The sequence below is a fragment of the Numenius arquata genome, chromosome Z (genome assembly GCF_964106895.1).
Source record: "Numenius arquata chromosome Z, bNumArq3.hap1.1, whole genome shotgun sequence".
Classification (NCBI taxonomy): domain Eukaryota; kingdom Metazoa; phylum Chordata; class Aves; order Charadriiformes; family Scolopacidae; genus Numenius; species Numenius arquata.
Genome location: NC_133616.1, coordinates 26343205 through 26357841, shown reverse-complemented (window position 1 = coordinate 26357841; position 14637 = coordinate 26343205). Strand labels below are relative to the sequence as shown.

The following is a 14637-nucleotide window of genomic DNA, read 5'->3' as shown; positions in this document are numbered from 1 at the left end:
ATCTCCTCTTGTACACACAAGGATTCTGGGTGAAACATTAGTTGTCAAAGACAATCTTTAGGAATTTATGTTATTAAAAAAAAAAAGAAGTATCACATACTTGCAATGTGACTTAGGAGTTTCTCATTCACCTGAGCAGGGGGAGCAGGCAAAGCAACCAATAAACCATTCCGCAGGCTTCCACTACTTTCATCACTATCAACATTTTCAGTTTTCAGAAAAAAAAAAAAAAAGAAGAAAACATTCTACTGAATGCTTCCATTTTCAAAAGTGTGTGTACACCAGCAAGGGAATTGTCTAACTTGGGTCCACTCTACTTTGAACTTTGTGTTGAAAGCGGAATTGGGTTTCTCAAATTCCTGAAAACACTGCTTTAGGAATTTATTTGGACTCCCTATTTGTGATTATTTAATTAAACAGAACTAGATCTATTAATGTGAATTCTCAGAGATCCTCCGAGCCACTTCAAGCAGTCTATGGTTTTCATCTGCTGATAACTATAACTATATAAGGTATCATTCTTCAGAAATTATAGTTGCCAAGCAAACATACCTTCCATTCACTCCAAGGAGTTTGGCCAGTACATTTCCTATATACTGGTATGCTCTCCCTCCTTCCTGACACACAAAGTCAACATCTACCAGAACTCGTGGACATCCACATGAATGTCTTAAACATCTATGTGACATTACGGTGTCATGAACTTTCTCCTGCCAAGAGTTATGAAAATTTTATTTAGAAGGCTTGAAGATATTCTTATTATTAAACCAAGATGTCACAGTCCTATAAAACAAGGGCTTCATTTTTACTGTCTACCTAATACCCACAAGAGTTCCGAAATCGGCCAAGAGTCTTCCTCTAAATTACGCTTGCAAACCAGTGCCCATAGTTTCATAACATAAAATGTACCTGTAAGGTTGATCTGTTCTGGAAGCAATACAGGTCGTTCTTACATCATCTACAAGATGCAGAAAAGTCTCTGAGAAGCAGATAGAGAAACCTTCTCAAGTCCAGTTTTTCTCAAGAAGTCTACAAAAGATCCAAGCATTCAACATCAACATGGATCTCTTCTTTCTATTTTTGACATGTATTCAGTATTCCCTTTGGCTATAAAGTTTTTTGTCACACTTCAGTCTTTATCCTGAAATTTCAAGATGAGGCCTCAAATTTTAAGATAGCAATGTTTTTGCTTTTAAAAAAAACCCAACAAAAAAAAACACACAACAAAATTGCTCTAAAGATTATGTTACTTAAAAGTTAGAACAAAGAGACAGCCACAATCCAAATTAGTGGGATAATATATTTTGCAGTTGGGTCAGATGTTAAAAAAATGCAAAATCTGTAACGAAGTTTAATTTTTAAATATATTTTGTTACAGTCTCCATATCCCATTCTGCTTTCTAGCCAGTGTTACAGTTCCATGGACTATCAGGAAGAGAGCTTTTGATTAGAGGCACCTGGTACATAATTAAGGTACCAACTAGTGACTGACATTTTCCTTTTGTTTTCCCCTTTTTATAATAAGTCTACTGACAAAAAATTCTCAAGTCTTTCCTCTCCTTGGACACCCAAAGTCAAATACGTAAAAACTGACAGACAACTGCAAACAACTAATATTAGCTCATTTTAATATTTCAAGTTTCTATTTATAATAGCTCTTTTCAGCCTTCAGAACTCTACATAAATGTTCAATAGAAGTGAAGACTCCAAAATACCTGGCTTAAATCTACTGATAAGCAGCTTGTTTTCCTGTTATTTTTCATGGACCCTGAAGCAGAAACCCACACCCCCAGAATCAGAGAAAGAAAAGTCCCCCAAAAACCCCCAATTTTACTGGTTTCTGCCATTCTTTCAAAATGAAAAAGAAGAAACACATGATCTAGTTGTTCTGGACCTTGTTTCCAGTGCCAGCCAGTAGTTCACTACTAGGTAGAGAGTATAAAGAAACAAAACAAGTCTGAAGTGACATTTCCTGTGGTATACCTGCCTATAGAAATCAACTTGAGGACTTTTTAACACTGTAGAACAAAACTAAACCATCAATGTTTAATAGACAACAGGTCAGCTCCTGGCTGTGGCTGCTGCCCTTTTAAAATCCTTTACACGTTTGACTTTCGCATCACTTAACAATCAATTCCACAATTTGCGTGTTCTGTGTAAAAAACAGTTTTATTACTTTAAAGCTGCAGACTAAACCCAGAAGAGCTCAAAGAGCTTGACAGACTCCTGAGCTAGAAGGAAAAAAAAACCACAGTAGTTCCTTAACTACCTTTTCCATACTGTTACGACTCACTTCCTCATCTATTTTCTTCTACTCACTTTCTCTCCCCCACTTCCGCTCCCAGGCTGAAGAGCAAAGTAACACAAGATGGTTGAAGACGGTGAAAAAGCTGACCACTGCTAACAGAGGTCTGCTTTCCCCAACCACCCCAGCATACATCTCTGCCAGCACTAATGCTCAAACGATCTCTCCATGAGCCAATTCAGTTCACCAAAACAGAAAGAAATTAACACAGTAAGAAAAAAAAAAAAAGCTGACAGTTTTTCTCCTGGGTTAAGCAAATTGAGCAAGCTCAGCAAAAGGTTTGACTAGCATCAGAGAACCAGCGAGGGGGAAGGAAATGAAGCCTCCGAATTTGGGATGACATTGATCTCTTAAGGGACCTCACTCCTGGTCTGTTTAGGGTGCAGAGTTGCAAGTGTTTTAAACTGTTCAAACTTCTGGTTGCTGAAAAAGCCCCAAATCTCCCTCCTTTCCCACTCCCCAAAGGTATATATGTTCCTGCCCTAGTCCTTATGCATCAATGTCAGCATCATCTCCTGTAGTTGTATCGTTAGCAGTAGTAAGCAGATTTACCTCTCTGACCATAGAAAGAGCACACAGTTTATCTGAAGGTTGACAGATAAAAAAAATGCACAACATGTGTTTTCCAAATGCATAATGAAATTAAGATCCTCTGTTAGGTAGACAAAAATTCCACCTTCTTGAGTCACAGGCAGGAGCTACTATTGCATGCCTAGAATAGAAATGGGTAAATGGTACAAGGACAGAGCAAGAACACTCCTCTTGTTATGTTTCCCACAACCTCTAGCAGTTGCCAACAAATCAGGTTCTACATAAGCTAGAACAACACCTATGTGCTTAAGCCACCAAATAAAGACTGCTCTCCAGCATTGGAGAAATCAACACAAGAAACACTTCCTTGGCTGGACTGAGCAAGCTCAGTGTAGCCCTGAAGAAGACAAGAGGTAATTTCTCAATTTTGCTATTGAATAGCTTTACTATTGAAAGGACATGCATCTCTTCAAATCTAGTGTTACTATTAACCATGGTATATACTAATATGCCATGGATCCAGCCTATGCACACAGAAAGCCCAAAGCTGACAGCAAGTATTGACTAGGTAATGAAATATCTATGCTGACTTTGTTCACACCTAAAAATCCTTAAGTGTTACTGTACAGGGTACAGCTTTTTTTTTTTTGTTACAGTATAATAAATTCCAAGTATAAACACTATGCACAATTATAACACAAGTAATTCAACAACTGCAGTAACATTGGCGCTGTGCTAATCATCACTACCTGCAGAGCTCAAACTATCAAGTATCAAATCTGCAAACTAGTTATGCACATTCCCAGGTTCGCTAATGGTACACACGGATTATAGACTGGGACCTATGAGGAAAAGTCAAGGAAGGAAGGAAGAAAGAAATACAACACTTGACACAGTTATCACTATCTGCCATGTTTTCTTAGCCATGAGTGACTACTTTCTGATTTGGACAGGACCTCAAGTTCATGCATTCATTTTCTTGACAGTGATAAAATTGTCATAAGATATAAGCTTAGAGTCAAGACGTAACCACACACAAGTATATGCATCATTTTTAGCCTCTCCTGCATCTACAGCTTACAAAACTGAGTTACCATGACATTTCAGGTTAACTTCGCAAGGTTGGCTTTTGTCAGCGATTTCTACTATGAAGACTAAGAAAATCAGTTACAGAGGTCTTTCTTTAAGTCAGAAAATTATTCAAAGTTAAGAATTACTTGGGTTTAACATTTTTATAGGATCTCTGTTACCAGAGATTTCTCTGGATCTCCAGGGCTTCAAATTCTGTCCTTGCCCCTCAACACAGTTATTTCCCAGCTCTTGCAATACATTCCTACATATTTTTTTAAAAATCCTTGCCATAGCAACAACTTTGCTCCACTGAGAAAGTCTGCCTGGCTAGGGCATCCCTGAACGCCAGCAGCCAGTGGGGGATCGGAGCTGGGGCAGAGGAATGGAAGAATCCTGAAGACCCAACCAGGATGAAAGCTCTTAGGGTACGGACCACTCAAAAGACAGAAAATGCTGGCTGGGGATAAAGATTTTTCTGAGGTACTCTAAGAAGCAACTTGGATGATTTGGGGCAAAGAAGAAACAGGCAACTCCATCAAGAGAACTGAAAGAGCATTTCTGATGGGCTGAAGACAAGACTTGGAGAGAAGTGAAAAGCTTATCAGCCCATCCTGAAAAGGCCCTGGAGTGGCAAAAATTACAGGAGAGAATGGCACGGGAACAGAATGGAAGTTGTAAACATAAAAAGCCTGAGAACTTCACTTCTAGAGAAGCAAGAACAAGAAATGGGGCCTCTGTTGTGGCAACAATTGGGGTTACCATAGATCTCCACTTCCATTTTCCCCTGTATAACTCAGTGATCATCTTCAGTCAAGACTTTTGTTTTGGAGAAAAGGCGTAGAACCTACTTCCTCCCCTCCATGCCCCCTCACCACAACTGAAGATAACCAATTGGAAGCGTGATAGTAATGAGCAAAATTAAGTAGAACTACAGTCATAATATGTGTGTAGGCAATTCACAATGCATCAGGAGAGTTAATACAGTTTAAAGAAAATGTGATGGACCTCGTGATCCCAAATGAGATTTCCACATATATGATACACATAATTTCATAAGACTTGACTCAAAGTCAAGCCAGGAGGGATTATGGTTGTTAACGTAGCTGCAACTTATTTTCTGTATACAAAGCAATACCATAAATTTAATTTTTTTTCTTTTTTTAGTTTTTCCATAGATCCACATTCTAATTCAGCACATAAAATGATTATTTGTAACTGTTTTATTCAAACAGGTGAATATATGGCTCGAAGCCATGAGTAAGAATGCCACGAAAAAAGTATGTACAATCAAAAACAAGACAACAGCACTACATGCATGCATAATGGCACGGAACTAGGGCTGCCAGTATCTGTAACTACTGTATTTCCAAACTTTTGAAAGACTGCTTAAAGAACTTAAGTTTGCAAAGCCACAGTTTTGCCTATACCCTTGCAAAAAAAAAAAAAAAAAAATCCATTCCTCCTTAGTATAGCATCACTACCGATACCTATGGCAACAAACTTGGTGCGCAACAGTTTTGCCAATTAAAATGATCACATCAATAGATTACTACAGACATGCACAGGACAATTTTGCCTCAGGAGACAGAAGATCATTGTAAATGCAAAAACAATGAGATGCCAGAATTATGCATTTCACTAGAGGCTTTTATTTATTTTTTTTAGAAGAGGTAATGGGATGGAGGAAGGAATATGAAGAAGGTAATCTGTTAAAGGTCTGACCATTTAAAATGTAAATTTGTGAGATACTTCTAAAAAGGAACCAGTGCTGAGGTCTGCTCAAAAGGTAAACGAAATCAAAATCATTAAAAGAACCACATAACAGCACCACACTATGCGATTTTCACAGCAACCACTATGCTCTTCTCACTGCTTTTTAAGAGATGTATGACTACTATTTGGTATTTCTGAAGTTTAAAGAAAAGCACCCATTGAAAAATACAGGGAAATAGGAACCCCTTCAAACAAGTAGTTTTGTTTCTGGAGACTAGAGTTAACCTGCAATTATCCTTCAAGTAATTATCTGTGTTGGTAACTATGTATGCCATAGACGTTAACTCAAACAGCACTATGCAAATGCAGGTGCACTCTTTTCTCAGCCAGTTCTCATAAAGCAGTTTTTATGTGGGACAGATATTAAGTTTAAAAGACAAAGTGGTCTTCAAATGCAGGGCAAACTCAGGACTTTCTGTATCCAGTCCTGATGCCAGAAGCACTACAGAAGGGACTTGAGACATATCTCAGTAGCTCTGGATCTCAACAGCCACATTTGGCTAGCACTGAACCCAAGTTTAAGCTTCCAGGACTGACCTGGTGACAACCCTAGACAACAAATGCACAATCTCCTGCTGTCTGAGAAGAGTTATTTAATTTGGATGAGGTCAGCTTGTATCCAACAGTGCATGCAATATATTCACCCTCCTGAATCCCTGAGCTCTTGGATGTGCACTGTAAACACATTAAATTGCTTTATCATGCTGACTCAGTATAGCTGAGCAGCTTTGCAGATCATTCCTCAATACCTGTGTAATATAAGATATCCCAGCCCTTCCCATTAATTGAGCTAACAAGCAGTTGCTGCATACAATCTTATAATTATATTGAGAATAAAGAAAAGAGACAGAAGTTTCTTATTAATGCTAAGAATCAGAGCTAGTGCCTATGGACAGCTAGTGGGAAACAAGCAAGAAAGTGACCATAATTCATATGGTGGACAGAAGACTGAGAAAAATTGTGATTTACACCAGAAACAGCAAATTTCTTGTGTAACAAAGAAAATTAACTAGTTTTGTGCTTGAATTAGCAACAGCTACCATGCCGCAAAAGGTATGTCTCTGTTCTCTGCAAAACTTCATACTTGACCAAAACGTATCCTGAACTCACCAGTAAAACAACGTAATTTAAAATAATTGTTTAAATTTATATTTAAAGATAGACCAACAGTGTTGTGTAACTTGCAGAACTTTCTGTGCTTGGGGGAAAAATAATAATTAAAAAAACCCCTCAGCTCACGGTGTAAATTGCTTGGCAATATGATGATATTTTACAAAAAGAAAAAAACAGTATCAACAGCAGTGCAACAGGCAAAAGAACAATCTTGGGAAGATTCCATAGTTCTAGAAAGGTGGTTTTAAAAAAGAGCTGCTTCACAAAAATCAATAGACTTTCCCCATAGGTTCATGATGTAAAATTCTATAATCAAGGCTTGTAGATTTGTAATTATGGTATGTCAGCCACATTTAAACAAGAGTGTTAAAAGATTGTTAAAGTTAAACTAACACAATTGCAATGTGAATTGTCTTAGTCTCATTCTAATCTACTGGTGTCACTTCCACTTAATCAGATAGAAACTATGGGCAAATGTCAGCACTATTTTCACATGACCCAACTTACTTTGTTTGCAGTAGTTTTCAAAATCATTGCCAATCTGAAATGAGAATAAGATATTTTTCAAAAAAAAATTTTTAAATCAATTCCCTCACTATCCAGCAGGTTGTCTGAGTTTGGATTTACTGAGAGTAAGACTATTTTGAAGTGATTAAACCAGAGGAATTGCTTATTAGGACATAAGCCACAAATACAGCAAAAGTTATTCATGCTCATGAAATCTACTTTTTTTTGAATGACAAAGTAATGAAAGTATGCAATCACCAAGAGCCTGGCTATCAGACTGGTCAAAAGGAGCAAAAGGTTCTCCCCATTCCTTGTTTAAATTTCTTACACTCATACATAGCAACGTAAGAAACATGAAGACAAGTAAAGTATCCATGATCTACAATACATATTCTCTTGAGAGGGGCACACAAAGAGTTTATGATATACAGCTAAAAAAAAATAAATCCCAAAGCAGAACAACTGCTTTGTTCCTAGTTTGAAAAAAAGTGATGAGTTAGGTAACTAATGAGAGAAAAGAATGTGCTACAGCAGATGACTAAAAAAAGACAACTGAAATGTCAAAAAAGTTCAATACATCCTAATCATTCTTGAGCCTTATCTTTTTTGATATGGTTGTATAGTCTGAGCATTGAATGCGCTTGAAAATCAGTATTACAGGTTAAATTGAATGCACTTTTCTAAACTGCAAACAGAAAAAACTAAGGGAAATTAATTGAAATTTTAAGTTAGTCACTTTATGGCATGTTTAATAAGCCTCTGAGTCTTCTCACACACTAGGAATACATACCTATACAGTTGTTTTAGTCCAAAATATGGGGGCAATGTTAATGTTTGTAAGTTGACTCAAGTCACACGCATGCCAGCTATAGTAGAGAGTACATAACTAGGCAACTAGTTGGAGAAGGAAGGGTGGAGTGGGACCGTGCCATATGTATTCTTGTATCTGCGTGCAGCTGTCACAGAAGCAGGAGCTGCTGCTGTATCATCTCCCCCACAGGGAGTGTAAGATAACATTCCTTTTCCCTCCCCTTTTTTTTTTAAGCTACCTTCCTTCACTTACAGCATGCCAGCTACTGCAGAGTAACCGTGGATGCACGTGTTGTTACCACACAACAAACACAAGCTAAGTTTACTTGCTTATTCACACAGCCATTCTCTAAAAGGAAACCTGAGTCCTGTCCACTGGATTTGTATCGTTTCTCCGAATGTTTTCATCCCTTTATTTGTACTAGCCCAGAAATGTGTACAGTTGTGTGGTGCGCTGGTCCAGGCAGGCCTCATCCTTCAAAACAACTTTTTTTTATTTTTTTAAGTCCTGGTTATTTTTCAGCAGATCAGCTCCCTGAAATAAACAAACAGCTGTCCACCTAAATCCTTGTGCAGGGCACAAAGGAGGAGGCTGTAACAGAGCCCCTCAGATTTAGATTAGCTTAAGCCATCATAGACCAGCACCAAGTCCCCTCCTGTCACAGGTGAAAACTGTTTCAGCTCAGAGAAATGTCTGCCTATAAGTACCCCAAAACATACTGTAATTTATTAAGCTTTTTTTTTTTTTTTTTTGAGATGCCACAGGATTTGTATTAGTCTCACAAAACAGTTGTCAGGAATAGTCAGACTTTGCCTGGACATGTCTCAGCCAGCCTACAGTTTTACTTGTTTAACTTTAAACACTATTATGCTTTGTTTTATTTTTTGCTTTGTAAAATATAACACTATTATATTGATTTTTGTTACTAACAAAAAAGAGCTATCTGACTTAGAATAAAAAATAGTAGCGCAAAAGATCAAATATTAAGAGAGCAGGAGCATGGGATGATAGCAGAGCCCTTGAAAAACACAGGCACAGAAAGATGCTGAAATGCCCTAGTGCTATAACCAACTCACCAGTATTGGTCAAAGGATTGCAACTCCAAGAAATGGTTAAAACCAGTTTTAGGATAACAAATAAAAACTATTCAACATATGTAAAACACACCACATGCAGTAAATTCAGATAAAATGTGGAGTGCAAAACAAGGAATAAAAACTAAGACGTGGAATTTTGATATGCATTTATATATGTAGATTCTGAGCAGTACAAAACACATCATACTCCTCTCAACAAAGGATCTGGGATGCTGATGACATGCTTGAATTTTTGTGTGTGTGTGTCCATCCCTCCTACCACATTGAGCCAGTGGCCTGAAGACCCAGAGCACCAGCAAAAAGGGGAGTATAACATCAGGGAAAGGGTGCCAGTAGAAACAAAGTAGAAACATTAGAAACTTTGTGTATGTTAATTTTGACTGTATATAATTTGAGAAGTGTTAGTATCATTGTAACTGAACTAATATCTAGTTGGAATTTAAGCAATCTACTCTGTAATTTAGATGCAGTAAACCTGGAACAAAATCAAAACAAGCATCCACGGATTTCTGTAAATCAAGTGAACAAAGAATAAACACACTAAGCAGTAAAGAAACTGCTCACACAGAACAACAAACACTACTAAATTTTAATCTCTTGTTCTCAGCTCTGTCAGACTCACTTAAACTGCAGAAGCAGAGAAATGGAGAAAAAGAACATGCAAGCTAACGTCCAGAGTTCGAAGTGCTACGGACAGTGGCTTACAGACACTGAGCTGGTTCTACATGCAGTTATCTGAATAACCAGGCTGGCATCATTAGGCCACTGCCAGGTCCCAGAGGATGTAGCCACATGGTACAGCATTCACCATGCGAACATGCTGCCCCGCACCAGCTCTGCTGAGGCCTCCACACAGTTGTTCATTGCCTAGTAAAGACTTTCCCTTCGCTCTCCCCCAATCTAGGAACATGAGGGTAAAGAGTGTCCAGCTAACTTTTGTGATGATTTATCATTAAGCAAGGGTCACCTGAAAAGCTTTTCAGATTTACCATACAGTTCTCTCAGTAAAAATATCAAACAGCAGCAATAAGCCAGTAGTGAAACTTCTACAAATTACAAATTTTTCAAAAGTAAAATTGTGTCTTATTAGATACAACAGCTTTCTCAAAAATCACTAGACAAATAAATTATACTTTTAGCTAACAAAAATGATACACAGACTGACAAAATGTAACCTAAGTAATTCTTGTTTCCCCATACCTCAAAATACTTTGTCTATAAAAAACAGCACATAACACCATCCACTTAAAAATGCAGAAGACATTTAAAATATTGCTGTTCAGCAAAGACAGTAACAATACCTGAGGCCATGAAAGGGACTCAAAGCAAAAGGCAGTCACCAGGCCACTCAATAAGACTGCACTAAAGCTTTCCAGCTTACAAATAACACACAAGTTCATGATTTGCATGCGCTGCATAGTGACAGGAAAACAGGACTAACAATCAATTTCTTGTTTGTGGCAGTACTTGAGAACTGCTCCCCACTTGGAGCCTACGAACTTAAAAGTGCCTTCTGAGTAAAAAGCATAAACAGAGTGATAAATCCAATTCTCTTTTCTAGACTACTAGTCCAATCTTACAAAGCTAATCAGGTATTAGAAAGTGTGCCCATCTTACTGTTAAGTCTGACTAACTGAAATTAAACAAGTCATAATACAAAGTTGATTGTATGAAACTGGACTATTTAACATCCTGATCTGACACACATACTAATTCATGTCTCTGCATAAGCCAGAGCAGTCTTTGTAGGGTGTGGTCTTAATAAACCCTACTATGACCAAATTTTAACACCAAAGCCTTGCATTTACAGTCATAATAAGAGAAATTCAGACAGATAAACTGCCACTTTTCTTAAAAATTAAGACTGTGTTTGAACTAGGCAAAATCGAGACTCCGGTGACGAATTTACCATCAGTTTTGTGGTGTGAACTTTCGAAATCAGGAACAACCCATTTAACAGTTGTTTTGATAAAACAGGTAAAATTTCATGCCTCGGCAAGGTATCCGGCAAGGCTGCCTCGTATGCTGACGGGGCTCTCAAAACCACTAAGGAAGCAGGCCTGTTTAATTGTCGTCTCGGGAAAGACAGGGCTGCTCCCGACGGCGGTAAGGAGGGTTAGAAACCGGCAGCCATGGTAGAATTTGTGCCAGGGCCGCCCTCCGGCACACCCCGGCAGCCCCACCCGGCCCTCCCCGGCCCCGCAGCAGCCACGGCCGGCGACGCACGAAGCCGGCAGCTCCTCCGCCCGACCCGACCCGGCCCGGCCCGGCCGAGGCCGCGGCAGGGCCCCTTCCCCAGCCCGCCTTCCGCTCTGCCCGTCGGGACCACCCGCCGGCCTACCCCAACGGCTCCCCGTGCAGCGGGGTGCGGGCCGCGGCGCCCTCCCCCCCGCCCCGGGCACGCTCACCGCTTCACGACGCCGGTCTTGATCTTGATCTGCCTCAGGCGCGGGTCGGCCATGGCGGCGCTGGCGGCAGAGCGGCGCAGGTGCGGCGGGGAGGGCGCAGCGCGACGACGGCGCAGCCCGACCCCCGCGCATGCGCCAAGGCGCCAGCCTGGGCGGCACCACCGAGGGCGGGGGAGGGGCTCCCCCCCGCTCCCCCGCCCAGTGGAGGCGTCCGGGCTCTCAGCTGGCCCCCCACAGCGGCCGATCGGGCCGGGCGAGGCCGAGGTCGCTGAGGCCTAGGCCGGGCAGCGGCTGCCTGTAGGGTGCCGAGCGTTCGTTCATAAGCACACAGGCCAAAAAAGTGGAATGCACCCACAGATGCAGCGGAGGGAGTTACTCTGAGGTAGGGTGACGGGGACCATAGTAGTGCCAGGGGGTGGGGCATGACTGGTACCCGCTGCTCCCCACCCTGGCAATGTGGTTAGCATAACTAACACCATTTTGTAAGGCAAATAGCCATTCTCTGTGACCCAGCAAGTCACATATTCATTCCCTTTCCCCTCATTATCAGGCCTTACTGGCCTCAAGGTTCCTAGGTGCCAGGCCAATTACTTCCTTCCTTGCTGGCCTTGAAGGTCCCAGGCACCTGGCCAACCTGCTGCTGTTGATGACCCTGCCACAGAACAGGGAAAAACGTAACAGGTCCCAGAGCACTGTCTGTAAAACCAAGCAGTTAGTGTCCTAAGAGGACTTGGACCAGAACTGCTTGTTGGACAGAGAGAATGTGACCCCCTGGTGGAAAAGGACACCTCCACCATCGTCTGCTTCCTCCAAGGCCTGAGGGAGTGACTTGTATTCTTTTACGTGATTTTTGAGTCTTGATTATGATTGTTATATTGATACAGCAAACCATGTATTAAGATCCAGCCTGATCTGCAGAGGGTCCAGGTGGTTAGAAACTCTAAGTAAGTTGTGTTATAAAATTCTGTATTACAGTGCTCACAAATTGTACTACACCGATTCTGCTTGTAGAAATCCTGTGCCCTTCTAATCCTAAATTCTGTGCTATAGTAATAATAAAGAAAAGAAAGCTTTAATTGTAACTACAGCTTAGTGCTGTCATTGTTCTGCCAAGGATCTCTAAAAGAACCTGTCTGTCCCCTTAGTGTCAAGTGACTGGTAGAAACAAAGAAAGAGTCAACATGAGCACTGGCAGCCGAGTCCTAGAGTTATAACTGGTTGACCGTTCGAGGCTAGCCATTTAAGGGTCAAATTCTAGAAACAAAAACCCTTTGGGTCTGTGTTTGAAAGAACTTCCCCTGAATGCATATTTCAATCAATAAGAAAGAAAAAAAAAAAGCTTCATTGAATAAATAAGAAAGATAAATATAGTTTCAGTGGAGTACAGTTCAGGAAAGCCTGCAGGGGCCTTTTTTTTTTTCCTCACATGCTTTTGTGCAGCGTTGATCACTTGCCCTCGCTCATGGCACTGCCAGAGACTGATATCACTTGAGTAAAGATGGCTGGGAGGGAGGATGTTTTGTTGCTTTTGGTGATGTGCCAGCCACAGGTCATTAGCCAGCAGCCATAGGAATGCAGCTGGCACCATCGGGCCCTGTTCAGACATGCCAAAGGGAGGGCCAAGGTCACTCAAGTCCACAGAGTTGTGTCTTATCTACAGAGGAGGAGGACAAGCATGATCCCTGTTACAGAGCCCAGCAAGCCTCTCTGGGGACCTGTGAGCTGGGCCAGCCCAAAACACAGCCTTGGCTTGGCAGGTTGTCTCTGCTGGGAGACACAGGTCTCAAAATGAACAGCCTGCATAACCCCATGAACAGCTATGACCTGGAGAGGAGTTCACAGATGTATTTTTTATTTGGTATGCTGACCTGCTATCACCCATGCTGGAGGAGGAGGAAGGAGAGCAGCATTCTTGCAGGCGTAAGGGAAAATGCAGCCTCTTACTTTGACAAAATCTCAAATTTTACTAATCTGGCTTTAGAAACCTGTTTTAAGTCATGCTGGGGCTGAAGCTCATCTCTAAACAATTCCAAGGCAGTGCGATTTCCACTTATGTTACATATGCTTTGAAAATACAGACTGCTGCAAGGAAAGCTGCATTACCACTGTAAACCTACAATTATTTCTTCAAAAATAGTCTTCTATGTCATTCCTGTATTTGACATAGTTGTTCCACAAGTGAGAAGGCCAACAACACATAACAGTATGACAATAAAAAATGCCTAGAAGCAGCAATATTAAGAAAAGTAACTCATGTTTCCAAGTGCTACAAATGTTTTATTTCTAGCCCTGAAGTATTAAAACATGTCACTGACGGTGTTTAGACTCCGCTACCGAGTTTTAGAAGTAGAATGCGATTGTTTTCTTACAGCTAATTCACTAACTCAACAGAAGATACAATACCAAATCCAAGTTCATATTTAAACACATATGATGGTAACTTGAAAAAAGAGTTACTGGTGGATGCTGAAGTATGTTGTAAAATGTGTCTAAAAGCATGATCTACTTTATTATTAATACATGTTTGTAGTAGTATCTGAAAATTAAAAATGAACGGTTAAAAAAAAATAATTTTTTTTTCTGGATATCCAGGAAAGTAGGTATAATGAAAGTAGGACAGACACTCCTTTTTAAATTTAAGGGTTTTTTTATTTTTTCCAGAACTCCTTTGAAACAATTTCTAGCCTAGTCAGTCATAGATATGTTTCTGTGTGAATCAGTGATGTTACACCAGAGTTGAATACACTCCATCATGAAGATTGTGAATCCTATTGTACCTTCTGAATGTCAATTCTTCAATCAATTTTTCCAGCACTCTGCTTGTGTTGCATCTGGTTGAAGGTTTTTTACAAGATCTATTAGCCCTAAGTCATTATTTGCACCCCGTTGGGTAGAGGCAGGTGCCAAAGCATAATTTGCTGATGCTCTAGCTTTGCTGACGTATGGACAAAGTCCTGCTATACATGGGACCCTTACATGTATCTTTCTTTACATGTCTGCCAGCATCTCACATGTAAAGCT

The 14637-nt window shown here is 40.4% G+C and overlaps 1 protein-coding gene across 1 annotated transcript in view; it reads right to left on the bottom strand.

The window, feature by feature from the left end:
- The window catches only part of TBCA (tubulin folding cofactor A), a 34388-nt gene extending 22648 nt beyond the window's left edge, over window positions 1-11740 (bottom strand). The window contains exon 1 of the mRNA XM_074166386.1: window positions 11617-11740. Coding sequence (XP_074022487.1) covers window positions 11617-11669 — 53 coding nt within the window. The 5' untranslated portion in view covers window positions 11670-11740. The remainder of the gene's footprint in view (window positions 1-11616) is intronic.
- Window positions 11741-14637: the final 2897 nt, after the last annotated feature.